At 32.6% G+C, this 17,062-nt stretch overlaps 2 protein-coding genes across 2 annotated transcripts; one reads left to right on the top strand and one right to left on the bottom strand.

Annotated features, from left to right (window-relative positions):
* The first annotated feature begins 1,078 nt into the window (after nt 1-1,078).
* On the top strand, nt 1,079-7,894 carry LOC114163353 (delta-aminolevulinic acid dehydratase, chloroplastic). The gene is made up of 12 exons (XM_028047616.2): nt 1,079-1,547; nt 1,641-1,752; nt 2,116-2,189; nt 3,686-3,754; nt 3,837-3,920; nt 4,018-4,087; nt 5,929-5,984; nt 6,197-6,318; nt 6,921-6,992; nt 7,091-7,172; nt 7,264-7,341; nt 7,522-7,894. Exons 1-12 carry the CDS (start codon nt 1,296-1,298, stop codon nt 7,687-7,689), a joined length of 1,239 nt encoding a protein of 412 aa, XP_027903417.1. The 5' UTR covers nt 1,079-1,295; the 3' UTR covers nt 7,690-7,894.
* A 951-nt stretch (nt 7,895-8,845) lies between these two features.
* Nucleotides 8,846-16,581, bottom strand: LOC114164273 (IAA-amino acid hydrolase ILR1-like 6). Its single transcript, XM_028048879.2, has 5 exons — nt 15,998-16,581; nt 14,922-15,047; nt 9,911-10,207; nt 9,503-9,631; nt 8,846-9,426 (listed from the first exon to the last, which is right to left on the bottom strand). Exons 1-5 carry the CDS (start codon nt 16,454-16,456, stop codon nt 9,061-9,063), a joined length of 1,377 nt encoding a protein of 458 aa, XP_027904680.1. The 5' UTR covers nt 16,457-16,581; the 3' UTR covers nt 8,846-9,060.
* Nucleotides 16,582-17,062: the final 481 nt, after the last annotated feature.

The raw sequence follows: 17,062 nt of genomic DNA, 5'->3' as shown, positions 1-17,062 counted from the left end.
TCTTCCATTATTAAAAAAAGTGCACTGTACACTTATCTTAATTTTATAATATTAATTTGTAGGTGATATTATAAACTAATTTTATCGTGAAACTTTATTAAATCTTTCTTACGTGAGCGGAGACGTATATATCTTGTATATGGAGTTATATATATATCTAGTATATGAAGTTAAATATTCATGAATCCGAATAAAACAATAAACCTAATAAATAATAAAATTTTGTTACGATAGATTTTAATCCATAACTTTAATACTATATTAAGATTTAAATTTTAAATTAATATTTTGTAAGACAAAATTTACACCTACACAATCTTTAATCGATTTTGAACTTTTAAAGTCATGTTTTTTTAAATATTCTAATTAAAATCAATATTTTGTAAGACAAAATTTACATCTCCACGATCTTTAATCGATTTTAAACTTTTAAAGTCATGTTTTTTTAAATATTCTAATTTGTTAACATATGACTAAGTCATTTTTTATTAATATAATGTCATTGAACTCTTATTACAACCTGCGCTACTGAATTGAAGTGTTTTTTCTTTTACTAACAATTAAGAACGATTTCCCCTTATGAATGAAAATCTAAATCACAATATTCAAATAAAAATCCAAGAGTTTTAATAAAATTTATAATATAAATATCCTGAACTTTGAAAATATATAAGGTTACATTTTAAAATTTCACTTTTTAGTATGATGAAAACAAACTCTAACTTCCATTATCTATTTTCCAATATTTTTTTTCATTTATAATTATCTTCACACTTTTCATTCATTTCAAAATAAAAATTAGGTTAATTTTTTAAAACGAAAGAAAAAGACCAATAAAAAAAATAAGTCTTTCACTTTCTCTCCTACTGAAATTTGCCGTTGATGAAAGGAAGATCGGGCCTTTCTCTATTTCATTTAACATGATTCTTTGATATACTTAGAAAACATTTATTTGGAAATTGATAAATAACACTTTAAAATATAAAAATTATTAAAAATATGATGATGATGATATAATAAGATCGGAGAAAACATTGTACTATCGTGTTATTTAATACTAAGTGAAGTATTGAATCCTGTACGTACGTCCTCACTTATCCTGTTTCTGCAACTCTCTTCTCATTGGTTATCTGTATTCTCTCCCAAATCCTGTAGATCCAACTTTCCTTTTCCTTCTTCACTCCCAATCCCATTCTTCAAGCTTCACCAAAAATCTCTAATATCATTCAACCAATCTAAAGTTGAAGGCGCCAAAATCTTCAATCGATCGTTCTAGGCGTTCTATACTGCAATCAATGGCTTCTTCAATCCCTAATGCGCCATCCGCGGTCAATTGCCCGAGCTATGTCGGTCTCCGAGCGCCGCAGAGGACCTTCAACTTTTGCGTTCCACAACCTGCCACCAAGTCGTTCCCTCCGCGCCTTTTCGTCGTGAGAGCGAGCGATTCCGATTTCGAAGCCGCCGTTGTCGCTGGAAAGGTTCCATCGGCGCCTCCTGTGCCGCCTAAACCAGCGTCTCCGGTTGGAACTCCGGTGGTCCCTTCACTTGTGAGTCTATTCATTGTTTTTTGCATTACTGCCACTTACTACGCATTGCTTCGCAATGATTTGATTGGTTTGGATTGTTGGATTTTGTATTAGCCACTTCATCGGCGTCCTCGTCGGAACCGGAAGTCGCCTGCGCTTCGGTCCGCTTTTCAGGAAACGAGTATTTCGCCGGCGAATTTTGTGTATCCGCTCTTCATTCACGAAGGTTGGTCTATTTACACGCGGTGATTTTTTTTTTTTTTATAACGTAGGACTTATTACTTGTAAGTTATAAGCATTTTGAGTAAACACTGTTCTAGTTTGATTTCATTGCTTACTGTCATTTGTACTAAAAATACTGTAAAGGAACCAAGTTTTATAGGATCAGAGACTAAAGTGAGAATTTTAAGAAGTCAAAGATCGATGATATTGCAAAAGCTTATTTATTTATTTTTCGTTTTTCACTATCATTTTTTTTTGCTAAAAAAAATACTATTTTTCATTTGTAGATATTGGGTTGAAATATAGACTACTATTCTCTTGATTATTTGATGTTGGATAATGAGGACATTTAAGTTTGAATTTGCAGGCGAGGAAGATACTCCAATCGGAGCTATGCCTGGATGCTACAGGCTTGGGTGGAGGCATGGACTTGTAGAAGAGGTTTTATCTGCTACTGTTTATGTGTCTCTTACTATCATGCATTAGTGCATCACTTAAATGAATCCCTTGTTTGCCTCAAATCTTTTGTTTCATTTTTACGTTCTTCAATTTTAGTGCCGAAAGTGAGTGGAATTTTAGAAATGTAGTACAGTGAATTACAAGTTAACAAAATCAAACCATTAACAAATACTAGTGAATGTGATATTGGAGATGTCTTTCTACTTTTGTTCTAGAACCGGACTGGCTAGTCGAAGCAGAAAACTGGTGAACCAGTCCGTTAACCGGTTCAAATAAACCGCAAAAGCAGCCTGCAGAGAAACCCGGTTAAAGGACCCAGAAAACCGGTAAAAAAATAGTTACGTGTTGTTTTAAAAATTTGTCAAAAAAGTAAAAATCAACCTAAAATATTTGTTATTATTTTATTCTATGTCTAAACTTATTATTAATAAATATTGATGTCTATTACTGAAATTTCAATTTAAGTATGCTAACTTATTTCATATGAAGTTCTATATACATTTTAAAGGTTAAGAACCTATAAACTTGTCTTTTATTTTACTTATGAGATTATGTTTTTTTAACATTATTTTACATATTATTTAACTACTATAATAATTTTATTAATACTAGTCGATTTTCATTCAAATATGGTTGAACCGCTGAGCCAATGTCTTAACTGGTTCAATGACCGGTCTGGTTTTAAAGATATAATTGTCTACTTCTGTGAGATGAGCATATTTAATTGGAGATTTCTTAGACTTTCTTTTGCACAATATTGTTCGAGTAAGTCTCAGAATTTTTCCTTTTGCTTTAATGTCGATTCTATGATAATCAAGATAAAAATATGCTTTTGTACTTTACTACTTCTACAATTAAGAACTATAGGTCAACCCATTAAGAGCGATCTAGAGGTAAATGGTCTGTCTTTGAACTTGATTAAAGACAAGTTTACAGCTCTGGTTGATCAATGTAGCCAACCCACCTCGTAGGAAAAGACTTTGTTGTTGTCGTTGTATATATTTTATAGATCTGCACCTGTGAGTCCACATTTTTTTTATTATTTATATTATTTTAATTAAAACCATGTTGGATAAGCAATATAGATTGCAGATTTGCATGGAAGAGGAAGAAAAAAGGTGTAACTGTATTGTAGAGTAATGATGTATGTGGTTATTTTAAGCAGATAGATATAGTTCATCTCTACTATTTCTTCTTTATTGTTTGTATACTTTACAGAATAATAGTTTTGAGGTTCAAAATATTGAAATTTTAAACTATACTTAACGGCAAAATAGGAATATCAAAATGTATATACAAGATGGGGTATCTCCATTATATATTGTTATAGATGTTATAGATTATAACTAAGGAGTAGAGACACACATGAAACGATTTTCTTGTCTATATTCCTAAACTATGTGGGTGATGTCATTTGGACAATATCTTGTATAACTTACTAAAGTTTAATAATTTTCAGTGGGCATTTTGTTCTTCAGGTTGCAAAAGCACGGGATGTTGGTGTTAATAGTATTGTGCTCTTCCCCAAAATTCCAGATGCTTTGAAGGTTCTATTCTCTCTCCTATAAACTATAGGTTTTCAGTCAGATAACTGTAGCACAATCTAATATAACATCTTTCACCCTTTAGTCTCCCACAGGAGATGAAGCATACAATGAAAATGGTTTAGTGCCTCGGACAATACGTTTGCTCAAGGATAAGTACCCAGACCTTGTGAGTGAACACTATTTCCATAGTTTGAAGATATTATATTTTTGTGGTTCATATAGGAAGTTAAGCCAATGACCTTTCTCATTCAATCTTTCTTCAGATTATTTATACAGACGTTGCATTAGATCCCTATTCATCAGATGGGCATGATGGCATAGTTAGAGAAGATGGTATGCTATCAAATTTGTCTTTTATACTCAGTTGGAAACCTCTTGAGAAAAATGCAGAAAGTATAGGTTTTTTAGTTGGTTCTTGTTATATTTGAGTCAATGTTGTTATTTCCGACACCATATGGACCTAAAAACATGGAGCATATGTGTCATACGGAGGTAAAAGTTTGGTTTGGAGGTAAAAGTTAAAGAGAGAAAAATGTAGGTCATGGGTTTGAGGTCTTCTTGCTAATAACCAAAACTAACATTAATAACTAACATTTCTCGATAAAAATAATGTCATACTGAACATGATTTCCTGACTTAATTCATGAGAATTCTGTGAATTTCAGACATGGATGCTAAATAAGAATCTTCTTCGGAGATGATCTTGCTTTATGATGTGGTCCAAAAAAGTTATTGAATTGCTCCCAATAATATTCTTGCACTTATTCCTCATGCTTCAGACCAAGCAAGATTTTGTAAGGATATTGGATCATGGATTGCTCCAAATGCCTAACTATAGCAAACATAAACAATGTCCAAGTTATGTTCTTAGCGCTAGACTTCACCCATTTAAACCTTGACAGATCCCTCCATTGCCTTCTTGACTGCCTGTATCCTCTCCCTAATTAATCCTCTTCTACTGAAAATACTTCTCATCCTTGTTAACCTAGTTTTAAGCATCTACACTGGCAAACATAAGAATGTCTATTGTCTCCAGCATTTGTCTCTTGGTCAACTTGCTTGTCTGCCTAAGGCCCACTTTTAAGTCTTCCCTTTTCCGACTCCTGGTGATGCATTTCTCCGAAGTCCCAACCATACCTTCATTGGAGAACTAGCAAGAAGGGTTCAATTTTTTTCATTCTCGCTTCTTGTAGCTCACCGCAAGATTCTAAAATGCTTCAAAGTTTCTAAACTTCTCTCCCAAGTAATCTCTTTATTTCATTCTTGTCCAAAACGTGTACTGCTCCCTGGATCTTTTATTACTTTTGATAGAAACCTGGTTTCTTATTACAAGAATAAGGTAAATCTCCTCTAATTATAGCGCTGCAGAACTTTGAGGGTCTGCAGCTCCTCATACCCAAAGGCCCCAATTCTCTCATTAAGTACAAGATGATCTTTTTTCTTATCTCTACGATTGATACCCTTCACCGACTGTAAATAACTAACTAATGAGTTATCTATGTTTTGTTTTTGTCTCCTTCTGGATTAGCAGATAATAAGGAACACAAGAAGAGAATAGGTTCTACCTTGGTATTTGAATCACAATCATATGGGTACCAAATAAGTTTTATAGTAGGATGTCTACCTACTTAGAAGTTGACCTTAATGTATTTTTAGACGACAAATGAAATTATTTGGAATTGAAATGTGAATAGAATTAGGAATGGAGTTGTTTGGAATGGTAAGTATGTGCTATGAAGATATACATCATATAAAGCTAGGATAATTCAACATGGAAAGTTATTCAAAATACAAGGTAAGAAAATGAGCATTAATTCATTTCATTCTGCAGTGAATGGTTATTTCTGATTCTGTGGAATCAAGAGTCTTAATTTTTTTCCCACACTACCCATGAAAAAGACTGGAATTGAGTCGGTATTCTCCCCTTTGCTGTGTACTGACCTGTACTTTTAATTTAGTACTTGTTGAATATGTCTCGTCTCTTTTTCTTTTATTCCAATATTTTTCAAAAAGAAAAATATTCTTTCCTTATAAATAATAGACATCGATCTAATGTGTAGTCCGTAGCTCTATTTGTCAACTTTAGTTGGGAAAAGAGTAGGACCTAATCTGAATGAGTTTTAAAGAAGTGGTCCTTCTTCATTAATTAATTATATATCCTTGATATCCTGTAGGAGTTATTATGAATGACGAAACAGTTCATCAGCTATGTAAACAAGCTGTAGCCCAGGTAATGGACTGTGTCTTCTATTGACTTTTGCAACACGAAGCTCAATTTTTCACTTCCAAATAAGTCTAATTTGTTTCATTTATGGATGTGATTTTTGATTCATGTAAATAATGGGTTCAACATGGCGGTGTCTCAACTCCGATTTCCTTGTTACATTTCTCTATTACATCACTAACATTATGTTTGTCTCGTTTTTTTTAATTTACTAAAAGGCCCAAGCTGGAGCAGATGTTGTCAGTCCTAGTGATATGATGGATGGTCGGGTAGGAGCATTGCGTGCAGCTCTTGATGCTGAAGGCTTTCAGCATGTTTCTATAATGTCCTATACAGCAAAGTAATTTTTACTTGCCATTTCTTTTTCATATCCCATTTTCTGTTTATACAAGCTTTCACTGAAAATTACTGAAGGCTTAGTCAGCTATGCAGATGTATACATGCATCCAAAATTAGAAATAACTCCAAAGATAATTTGAAAATTAAAACCCAAAAATAACTAAAAATGTAGTATTATATTTCATTGATCCGTTATAACTTAGAAGAATGAGTTTATGGAGAATCTAGAGTTGATATCTATTGTTTAGCATTATATTAAAGATCCTAAATGTGGGGAATATTGATTCAATTTTTCATGTGAAACAGTTCCATTTTGCACAAGTTGGTTTCTTTCTCATCCAACTTATAAGCAATTTTATCATCCTTACTGCCATTGTTACGACCGTCCAAATCATTTAGATTTGCATCTTCTTGCTGCCATAAGCTATCTCACTACTTTTGCTAATTGTTACTGAGTTTATTCATTGACAAACAGTTATATAAGAATATAAATTTTACTTTAAAAGATGGATCGGCGAAGGTCGTCATTGGCTTCATCCATGTCCTTTTTGTGTCTGGTACATAATTTGGTCCAAAACAATGCCATTTATCTATTGCCAACAGGTATGCAAGTTCTTTCTACGGTCCATTTAGAGAGGCACTAGACTCCAATCCCCGGTTCGGAGACAAGAAAACGTATGTATCATCTTGAAGTTGAACTTACCATTCTATGAAATCGATAACACATTGCTGATTCTTGGTTTGTTTATAAATATGTGCTGGCGGAACAAAAGTTATCAGATGAACCCAGCTAATTACAGAGAAGCTCTGACTGAGATGCGGGAGGATGAATCTGAAGGAGCTGACATTCTCTTGGTTGGTTCACTTTTCTTGTGTGCGCTTGGGCGCAATTTATGCTAACTTTTACCTGCACTATTCTTACAAACATGAACAAATGGATTTGCAGGTAAAGCCTGGTCTTCCTTACTTGGATATCGTAAGGCTGCTCAGGGATAATTCTCCTTTGCCAATTGCAGCATACCAGGTTCTTTTCTTTGCCCATTCTAGCACTAAGCAAACTATTTCTGATTAAAAGATAAACGGAAACCTCTGCATACTTTTATGTGAATAAAAAGATGTAGTTCTGAATAGTTTTAAAACAAGTTTGCATGTTTTATCATCTTCACCACCCTTTTTTTCTTATATTTCTTAATTCATGAAATAGGTTTCTGGTGAATACGCAATGATAAAGGCTGCTGGTGCTCTCAAAATGATAGACGAAGAAAAAGTTATGATGGAGTCACTGATGTGCCTCCGAAGGGCTGGTGCCGATATCATCCTCACATATTCTGCTCTGCAAGCTGCCAGAAGTTTGTGTGGAGAGAAGAGGTGAGAGATTCTCTGATTATGTTGAAGGCTGAAGAGATTTCCTAATACCAGCATGTTAAGCTGGAATTTTGTCAGTTGTAAATTGTTTTAAGAATGACTTTGGGGTTATGTGTATAGAGAGACTCATTCGTAATAAAATATTATGGTGTAGTTTTACTTATATATTTAATAACCTAATAGGAAAAGACATGGCCCTGTTTTTGGCGTTATTGTAACGTATGAATGCAACTTTGCACTCGCCTACTCAATATTTCGTATTGCAATTTGTAGTAAAAATTGAGTGATAACAAGAACAAGATGGTTTTTAAGACGTGGACGAACATTTGTTTATAGAAAGTGAAAGCTTGACTTGTAAGTTTTTACTGGGTAATGATATAAGATATGGTTAAAAATGACCGGATGTAGATTGAGAATAGTATAAATGTGGTAAATTTCAAGGAGAATTGTCACATTGTTTGATGAATGTATTGAGTGGAAGTCTTTATTCTAAAGTCATATTAATTTTATTAAACTCGTGAACTCGTACGGAGAATGAAGTCATACTAATTTTACTAAATTTGTGAACTCGTGTAGAGAATGAAAATTGGATGTATAGGATTGAAGAAGATTCTTATGCTAAGATTTATATGAAAAAGCACATTTCTGATTTGTATGGAGTAATGAAGTCAGTTTATTAGGAGGATGCCGAAATTGTGAGACAGCGTTTTTTAAAGCTGTCAAAAACTCTACATATTTTATCTCTTGCAAAGATCATTTTGGAATAATCTGTAATGATATTTATCATTATGAATAAACTTTTTAGAACAATGAAAGTTATTTTAAATTTCTCTTTTGAAATTATTCTGAAACGTTCTTTTAGAAATGACTTGTAATGTTTTTTTAGAAAACAAAAGCTTTCGAGAAATAAAGGTTCCGTTCCATGCATCCTTTTCTTCTTAAGTTCCCAGATAAGCACATTCAGAAAGATGACTTGTGTCAAAGGGTGGTACGTAAATAGTTTTACTCAAATTTATTATCTGAAAAGAATTATGAAATAGTTACCTTTGTCTTGGTGACATTAAATATAAATTTACTGAACTCGCCAAATCTACAATTTAGTCTTTTAGTTAAATGGCGTTTAAATATAAGTTTCTTCAATAATTTGTATTGACATTAAAGACTAGGGAAAACGTTCAAATGTAAAAATTACTAAAGTGAAACATTATATAAAGGTAGAAAGAAACTAGAGTAAGGGTTATATAAACTTAAACTAAAGAGACAAACACTTACATTATATGAGGAACTAAACTGAGAATTTACTCCTGTAAGAACATGAGGAGAAAGGGTGCGAATTTTGTACGAAGTTGAGAGAATAAGATCTGATGTGAGAAGAAGATTAGGCACGTTGAATGAGGTACCTCTCTGCAATAGTGGCATGAGTAGCAGCACCTATTGGTAGAACGTCTTCATCAATCATGAAATAGGGAGAGTGACCCGTATGAGTAGACCCCAATGTTTCATTCCTTATCCCAATGTAGAAGAAAGCTGAGGGAACCACCTCGGAGTAGAAGGAGAAATCTTCAGCACCCATCATAGGTGGAACTACCCTGAAATTCTTCTGACCCAGCAAATCAATGGATACCTTCTTCACATGCTCATACATTCTCTCATCGTTTACTGTTGGAGGATAAATGGTGTATTCCTTTTCAAAGAAATCAACCTCTGCCCAGCATCTGTACACACTCGCCTGTTCAACAATCACCTGTTTTCCAAAACAACATTCATCATCTATTTTTAATTCTCTCTTTTCACTCACACTCATAGACTTTTCATCTAACCTGTTCTATTCGTTCAAGTAACTGGTAAAAACTTGTGTTAGAGAAGGCTCTGAAAGTCCCACCGAGAACCACTGTGTCTGGTATCATGTCAAGATTGTCGCCTCCATTGAACGAAGTTACAGAGACAACCTGCAGTTGTAGTTAGTTAGGAAGGTAAGCAAAAAGACACAAGTGTGTAAGAATAGCTTCCAGAGAGATATAACACTAATGAGATTTGAATCCAATCACATAAGATATTGACATCACTCTCAATACAAAACCTTAAGTCAATGAATTTATGGGTCTTCATTCTTATATAATGTTTCACTTTCTCATTTTTATCCAATCTAAAATTTAAACTCACACTTAGAATCCTAACAAAATGAGGATTGAAAAATAAAAGAAGAAAAAGATTGAATGATGCAATACCTGAGAATCCAGTGGGTTTGATTCGCGGGAGACAATGCCCTGTAAGCTGATAACAGAAGCTGAAGCAGCCAAAACAGGATCAACACCAAAACCCTTTTTGCCAGTAATGACGGCTCTGAAAAATCCACAACCAGCGAGGAGGGGCCCGGGCCTTGACCCAATTATTCCGGTTGGATGTTCATGGGATACATGAGCTGCAAATATCGCTTCCACGTCCTCCAAAGCACCTTCTTGCATCATTCGTTTTGCTCCATTACCAGCTTCTTCAGCTGGCTGGAATATCAAAATCACAGTTCCCTGTCATCGACACAACAACACTTCAGTTGCTCATACTAAATATATGCTTCATAAGACCACATGTTTCCCTTAATCGCATAACTATTCAAATCGTTGGAAGTCTCCGATCGACTAGAAATAAGACAATTTCATAATATATAAGTGATGTACAAATCTCATCTTATATACTGGTTTTGTATGGCAGAGTTAGATTTAAAAATCCACTTCTAACATAATATCAAAATCATTGTTTAAAATCTATCCTAACGAGATTTCATAGTACATAAATAAAGTACAAATCTCAATTTACAAGTCGGTAATAAAGATAATTTGGTGGTTAAAAGAAAAAAAAGAGATGAAATTCGATCCCGCCGCTAATTTAGAGCAACAAAATTGGTTTGATTCTCTTTAGAACAAAGTTAAAAGGGAGATGGAGAGAGATAGCAGATTTAACTCCCCTTAAAAAAACTAACTGCTTTAAATAAAAAACTCGACGAAAATATACTAAATACTGTAGAAAAATACGATGGTTGTGTTTTTCGTTAGATTTTGTTATATAACAATTTGTGAATGATTGTGAGTGAGATAATACTGAGAAGAAGATTGATTCGACAATGTGGTTGCATTTAATAAGTAGGATATTGCTTTTAGGTGACACGAAAATAAAGATTGGGAACCACATCACATCTTTGCCTTCTAAATTCAACGGTCCCATCATCTCACACTTCACTTCCTACTCTTCCCCACCAACCCGACACCCACTCCCATCATTTTAATTACATCTTTAGTTTTCATGCTTTCTTCGATTCACAACTGAATTATAAAAAAATATTTGATTTAACTGAGAAAATAATCTTGAATAAAAAGTACATTGTAGCAAATCAACTCAAATTTTCAATCCTAAGCCTCAACTGAAAGTAAATAACTACCTAACCTAAAACATTTGTGTTGAAACAAAATGTAGAAAAGGCGTAGTAGTATAATAGGATGGTCCCTACTTCTTCCTACACCTAGGCTCTGAGTTCCTAGTTATAGGATAGCCTCCCCTGCTAACCTAAAGTTGATGGTGAATTATCCTAAGTTTAGAGGTCTCGTCAGTGACCATGTTTTCACTGAAAGGGTAATTTTTTAGGTCAAATGTCCTTGCACTGTCTTTGCTTCCTATATAAGTACTTTTGCAGAGGAAAGGAAATTTGGATCTGAAGTGATTTCACGGGTTTGGATTCGTAGTTCATTGTGAGAAATGAGAGGACAAAAACGAGAAGTTCACATCACATCCCTAAGAAGAGTCGGAGTCCTGTAGTACGTTATCCACAATATCAGAAGTCATTGTTGTCTTCTTCTTCTTAGATATTTAAATCAATATTTTCAATTTCAACTTCCCTGTAAATTATTTTTTTTATGATTTTTCAAAATCAACAGAAAAAGTTGTATGGTAGAGATACTGAATAATGTGGTCAGGTTCATAAACGGCAAAGCAGACTTTATTTTTAAGGACCACTTCTTACACTGCTTTCAGAGCAGCTCCTTTAATAGCAATGCAGCAGTGATGGGGTAATAATTTCTTTGCCTGCTCATTTTTAAATACTAAACTTATGTTTCTTTACGATCAAAGGAATATTTCTTACATTGTTTATTTTACAAGGAGGTTATTTAAAATAAATTTTATGATGATTATATTTTAATTTATTTTTACGTTTTATTATTTTAAAAAGAGGAACAAACAGCAAAAGATATGACATATTATTTTTCTTATGTTTATTTTCTGTTTCAACAAATTTGTATAAGAAAAACGAAAAAAGATATTGAGTTGGTTAGATATAAAGTATTTATTTAATACATATTATAAATAAAATAAAAAATTTAAACATATCTTTTCTCTTCAATGAAATTGGTTTGACAACAATATTTGAATAGAGTAGAATACAGATGCATTTCAAAAAGTAAATCTAAACCCGATTTTGTTCATTAAAAATCTCGCTTATACAATTTAACTCGATTATTTCTGAAAAAAGAATTGTTGTAGTGCACATTAACAATAGGGAGAAAATTGGCCTGGAGAGGATTACCAAATTCATTCGCCATTTCCATTTCTTTCATTTTTCTTAGAAAAAGCAATCTCATATATAAGAAGTATATTTTGTTAGAAGTACTAAACTAAAATATGACCAATTTAAGTTATACAAAGGAATGTTAAGTTCTATGAGATTGAGTTAGATAACTTTTTAACATGATATCCTACAAAAATTATTAATTGTTGGATATATAAGTAGATGCAAAAGCAAACCTTATCTTTCTAAATCCGTGGAATTGAATTAAACTTAAAAAACACTTCTTAACATATTACAAATTAAATTAAACATTAAAGTCAAAATCTTTAAAGAAAAAAAAAAAGATTTAAAGGATGGAATCAAGAGCACTGAGGCAAATAAGCTTAATTATATAATTTAACTAGTATTCCACACTATTTATTTATGAATGAGGAAATATTAGGAAGTAGAGTAGCAAGCACGTTAAAAGGAATCTGAACTTCCTAACTATAGACAAAAACGAAAAAAATCATAATCTAACCCATTTAACTCGCTATCAAAGCAGGCACGCAAAAACTAATAACAGAAAAAAAAGTTATTGAAATTAAGTTACACGGTAAAGCTAGTTTTCTATGCGTGTATCGTTATATATAAGGAAATATGCCTAGTTTTTGTTGTATGTTGGAAATACATGTGAAAACAAAGACGAAATTAGATAAATAGGTGTTGTGAAAAATGTAAAAATATTAATAATTTAAAAAAAATAAAATCTACAAATATTTTTCTCTCATGACAGAGTAGTGTTATAATCTGAAAGGGGAAGTTAAAAAAAATGGCGTAGACAACTGTTGGTTTTGAATAGATTCTGAGAGAGGCTCAAATTTATGACTCAACAGAAGACACCCGCATTTAGTTGTCAAACCTGGCCAGACAACCCACCTTGTCTCAGATTCTTAAAATTCATAGATATCAAAAGTAAAAAAAAATAAAAAATGTTGGTTAGATTCTAAAATCAAAACTATTCTTTTCTTTCTCGTGATATGGTTAAGCAGCCCTCTTAAAAATGTCAACGCGTCTCATAAGTGGAAAAATAAAAACATACATACGGAGAGTTGTTTATACTGTAATTGTTACGGTTCAATAATAATATTGAATTATATTATCATCTAATAATAAAGTTATTGCATAATAAATTTATCAATTATTATAATAACTAATTAAAAAATTATAACTAAAATAGTTTCTGATTATGTGACAATATGAAAATCTACAAAAGCCTATTCACCCCCACAAAGCATAAGATAACTAAAATGGTGTAAGAAAATAGTAATTATAGTCAACTCTGTACTTAAAAAATGGGACAAACTGCAAAAGCTAAGTCAAATTCTGAAAGAAATATATGAGCCAATCAAAATAGATCTACTTGGCTAAGTTAATCTGGAACCTCGAGATAGAATCAAACTAATTTAATAAGTTGGGTAACTAGATTTATAGATAATATATTTATTAAGTTATTACTATTCATTCAATACTACATATTATTTAAATGGACAAATGATACCATCCCTCTCATCTTTACTCTCCCTCTCCTTCTTTACTTTCTGACATGATTTAATGTAGATTATTTATGAATGTATAATTATTTTTATTTTAAATAATTAATAATTCACATTGAATTATCTTAGAAAGTAAAATATTAGAGTAAAAATTTGGAAGTCGTAGTATAATTTTTTTTATTTAAATTTTATACAAATATTGTAAGACTTGATGTTCAGTAGAGATGACTGACAAGGTGTAAAATTTAAAGTTGTGTTTACTGGGAGATTTATTATTTCATATATAATACATAAATCTTGTAAATATTATTTTCATGAACGGTAATTTAAAATATTTTGGAATTATAGAGGTTTATATGTATGTTAAATTTTGTGAAACGTCCAGGGTATTTTTAAGGCACGAAATAGAAAAGATGAGGGTGTTTTTTTCCTTAAATATACAAGTTAAAATGGTCCACCATTTGAATCTTTAAGATGAAGTTTTTCCAGTGTCTGTCCTTGTGGGAGCCATTAACTGATAGCGGAAATATATCTTAACCCACACGGAGTAAAAAGATCGTGTCTTCCACAGGAAAGTGCAATGGAATTGTTAGAGGCAAAGGAAGTGTAATGGACCACATCTAGGCCCAAGTGTCGTCCCAAATAAAGTTATGCCATTATAAACACCATGGGATGTCAATCCTCTCTCCCTTTTTTTTATACTCCCATTTATTAATGTAGAAAATGGAAAACATATATATAATGTGTGAAAGTAACTTCTATTCCTTACGGTAAATCAACAAGAACCACAGTGAAAAACTTCTAATTGGACAATAGAATATAAATCATACGAGGAGTTATAATATTAATTTGATGATAAAAAAAATTGAGAAAAATTGTTTGATTCAACTCTTTTCACTTATTGATATTTGAAAAATATAAAAATTGGTTTGAAAGTTTTGAAGAAAGAGAAAAAAATTGTGGTTCAACTTTTTCTTCTCAAAAATAATTATTTAATTATAAATAAATAATAGCATTGTATGAGGTGAAGTTTGTGTTAATTATGTCTGATTGTGGGTGAGTAAAATGATCGAGGAAGTGTCGAAAATAATTGTAAGAAATGGTGGAATACTATGATGATTAGAAGTAAGAGATAAGGAAAGAACAAACCTTTAATAGATGCTCTCGAGTTTTCAAGATCTTGGCAGCGCCAAGAAGCATGGCGACGTGTGCGTCGTGCCCACAAGCATGCATTTTGCCGGCAACTTTAGACCTGTGCTCCCACTCCACAGCTTCCTACAACGAATCCCGATTAGAGATGAGATGGAATTTTGTTTTATCACAAATTCCGATTTTATTAGTCACTTTAAACATAGTTTGGCAAATATATTTTTGTAAAGTTAAGCGTTTTTTTAAACTTCCGGATGCATAAAAAATATATCTATAGTCAACGCTAGTAAAGTAGGGTAAAAGTAGTTAAAAAAAAACACATCCCTCTATATTTTCGGTACAAATGCTACGATAAAACTTCAAGGTGCAATAAATTAATACATGTAATAAAATCTATCTATAATACAATACATGTCTTACATTTTTTATTTTCAAATATAACAAAGAGAAAAAACAAATTCTTTTTTTTTTAAGTACATCGTCTAATATATTCTTCCATAATTTTTATACCAGGTCAGACATAAAAATTCTAACAATCATAAAGTATATCTGCTTTTATTATTGTCAGACATATAGTACCAAACACTTATGACAAATAAGATATATCGAAAGTTTTTATTATTAATATGTATCTCAGATAAAAACAAATCAAATATTAATATATATCATATAAAGACAAATCAAAGATCTCGCCACGTATTTTGTGTCGACGTAATAAAAGAATAATAGTAACATTTTTGTCGTAATAAAATATTTTAAAATAAATTTTCTTCTCATTATTAAAAATGTGTTACAAATTTATCTAAAAAAACATTTTCTCAATTTTTCTAAAAATTATAAAAATAAAAAATAATAGCAAGGATAAACATGAACCTTGAAGACAACAAAGAAAGGACTATAAAGTCCAATAAGAGTGTAACTTTGAATCTAATATTATTTTATTGTGTATGTTATATTATATTTTATTAGTCTTTTTTTTTTTCAATTGGTTTTGATTTTAGGTTTAAGAAGAGAAAAAGAAAATTGGAGAATAAAAGTAGTGGATGGTGGAAGGAAGAGAAGGAGAAGAAGGAGACCTGAATGGGAAGTGCGTCCATGTCAGCTCTGATAGCAACAAAAGGAGGACCACCAGTGCCGATCCAGGCTCGAATACCGGTCTTAGCGAGGGGATACCGATAACTAACTTCCATCAGATCCAACTCCTCTCTCACCAAACGACTCGTCTCGATTTCCTCAAACGCCAACTCAGGATTTGCGTGGATCTTCCGCCGAATACCTCTCAGCCACTCTACCGTCTCCGAGTGCCGCGCTACACTCAGCACCGCCTCCGAACAAGCCTCGCTCCACACCTCGCACTCGGCCGCCGCCGGTGGCGCGCCGCGCCGTGTGCTGTTCTCGGACACCGCCTTCTGGCATCTCCGGTCGGGAAACAGCACGCGGTCGTAGGCGGCGGAGGGAGTAGGCTCGGCGACAGAAACCGCCGCGGAGACTGCGAGGAGGATTGATAGGAGCAGGATGGAGTAACGGAATTTCATACTCTGTTTTTTTGTTTAGTGGAAACAGAGTGGAGAGAGCGAAGAACAGAGGAGGGGCGTAAAATAGAAGGGGAGAATGGGATGAGAGAGAAGAAAGATGAGAATTTGAACACGTGGTGATAAAGAAAAGTATAAAAAAATGGAGGTGACAGAATTTTGTTTATCTTTAGTGTTTTTGGTCCTCTGACAGCAGTTGAAGAATTGTAGCACGTGGGAAGACAGACACGGATGTATTTACTTCTACTTAATGCATTGATTGGAATACATTTGTCACACCAAGCAACCGGTCAATTTTTTTAATTCACTCAATTATTCAGAATTAGCAAATGAGATTGTCGGAGAGAATAATGAATACACTAATACAGATCAAATTAACTTTTTTTTTTAAGAAGTATCTTTTATGTATCTCTCGTATGAATGAAGATATTTTAAGTTTTAATTAATGACTTTAAATCCTCATCAATCCTCATCAAATATTGATAATGGATTAAAATTGATGTTTTTTTTACTTAACATGGCTTTCTTATAACTAATTGATTTAATTTAATTTGCAGTTTAACGATTTTGAAGTAAGTCAAATTGAAATAAATCAAAATTTATTATTTA

This window comes from Vigna unguiculata, chromosome 9, assembly GCF_037176805.1.
Source record: "Vigna unguiculata cultivar grain cowpea cultivar isolate G323 ecotype 2 chromosome 9, ASM3717680v1, whole genome shotgun sequence".
Lineage (NCBI taxonomy): Eukaryota > Viridiplantae > Streptophyta > Magnoliopsida > Fabales > Fabaceae > Vigna > Vigna unguiculata.
The sequence above is the reverse complement of the archived record's forward strand: the minus strand, read 5'-3'. Positions and strand labels throughout refer to the sequence as shown.

Coding starts and splice junctions, on each gene's coding strand:
- LOC114164273 (XM_028048879.2), bottom strand. CDS start 16,456: ATGAAATTCCGTTACTCCATCCTGCTCCTATCAATCCTCCTCGCAGTC. Junction 15,048..15,997: donor TGGACGCACTTCCCATTCAG/GTCTCCTTCTTC, acceptor GATTCGTTGTAG/GAAGCTGTGGAGTGGGAGCA. Junction 9,427..9,502: donor TACTTGAACGAATAGAACAG/GTTAGATGAAAA, acceptor TTTGGAAAACAG/GTGATTGTTGAACAGGCGAG.
- LOC114163353 (XM_028047616.2), top strand. CDS start 1,296: ATGGCTTCTTCAATCCCTAATGCGCCATCCGCGGTCAATTGCCCGAGC. Junction 2,190..3,685: donor GGCATGGACTTGTAGAAGAG/GTTTTATCTGCT, acceptor TTTGTTCTTCAG/GTTGCAAAAGCACGGGATGT. Junction 7,342..7,521: donor TGCCAATTGCAGCATACCAG/GTTCTTTTCTTT, acceptor TTCATGAAATAG/GTTTCTGGTGAATACGCAAT.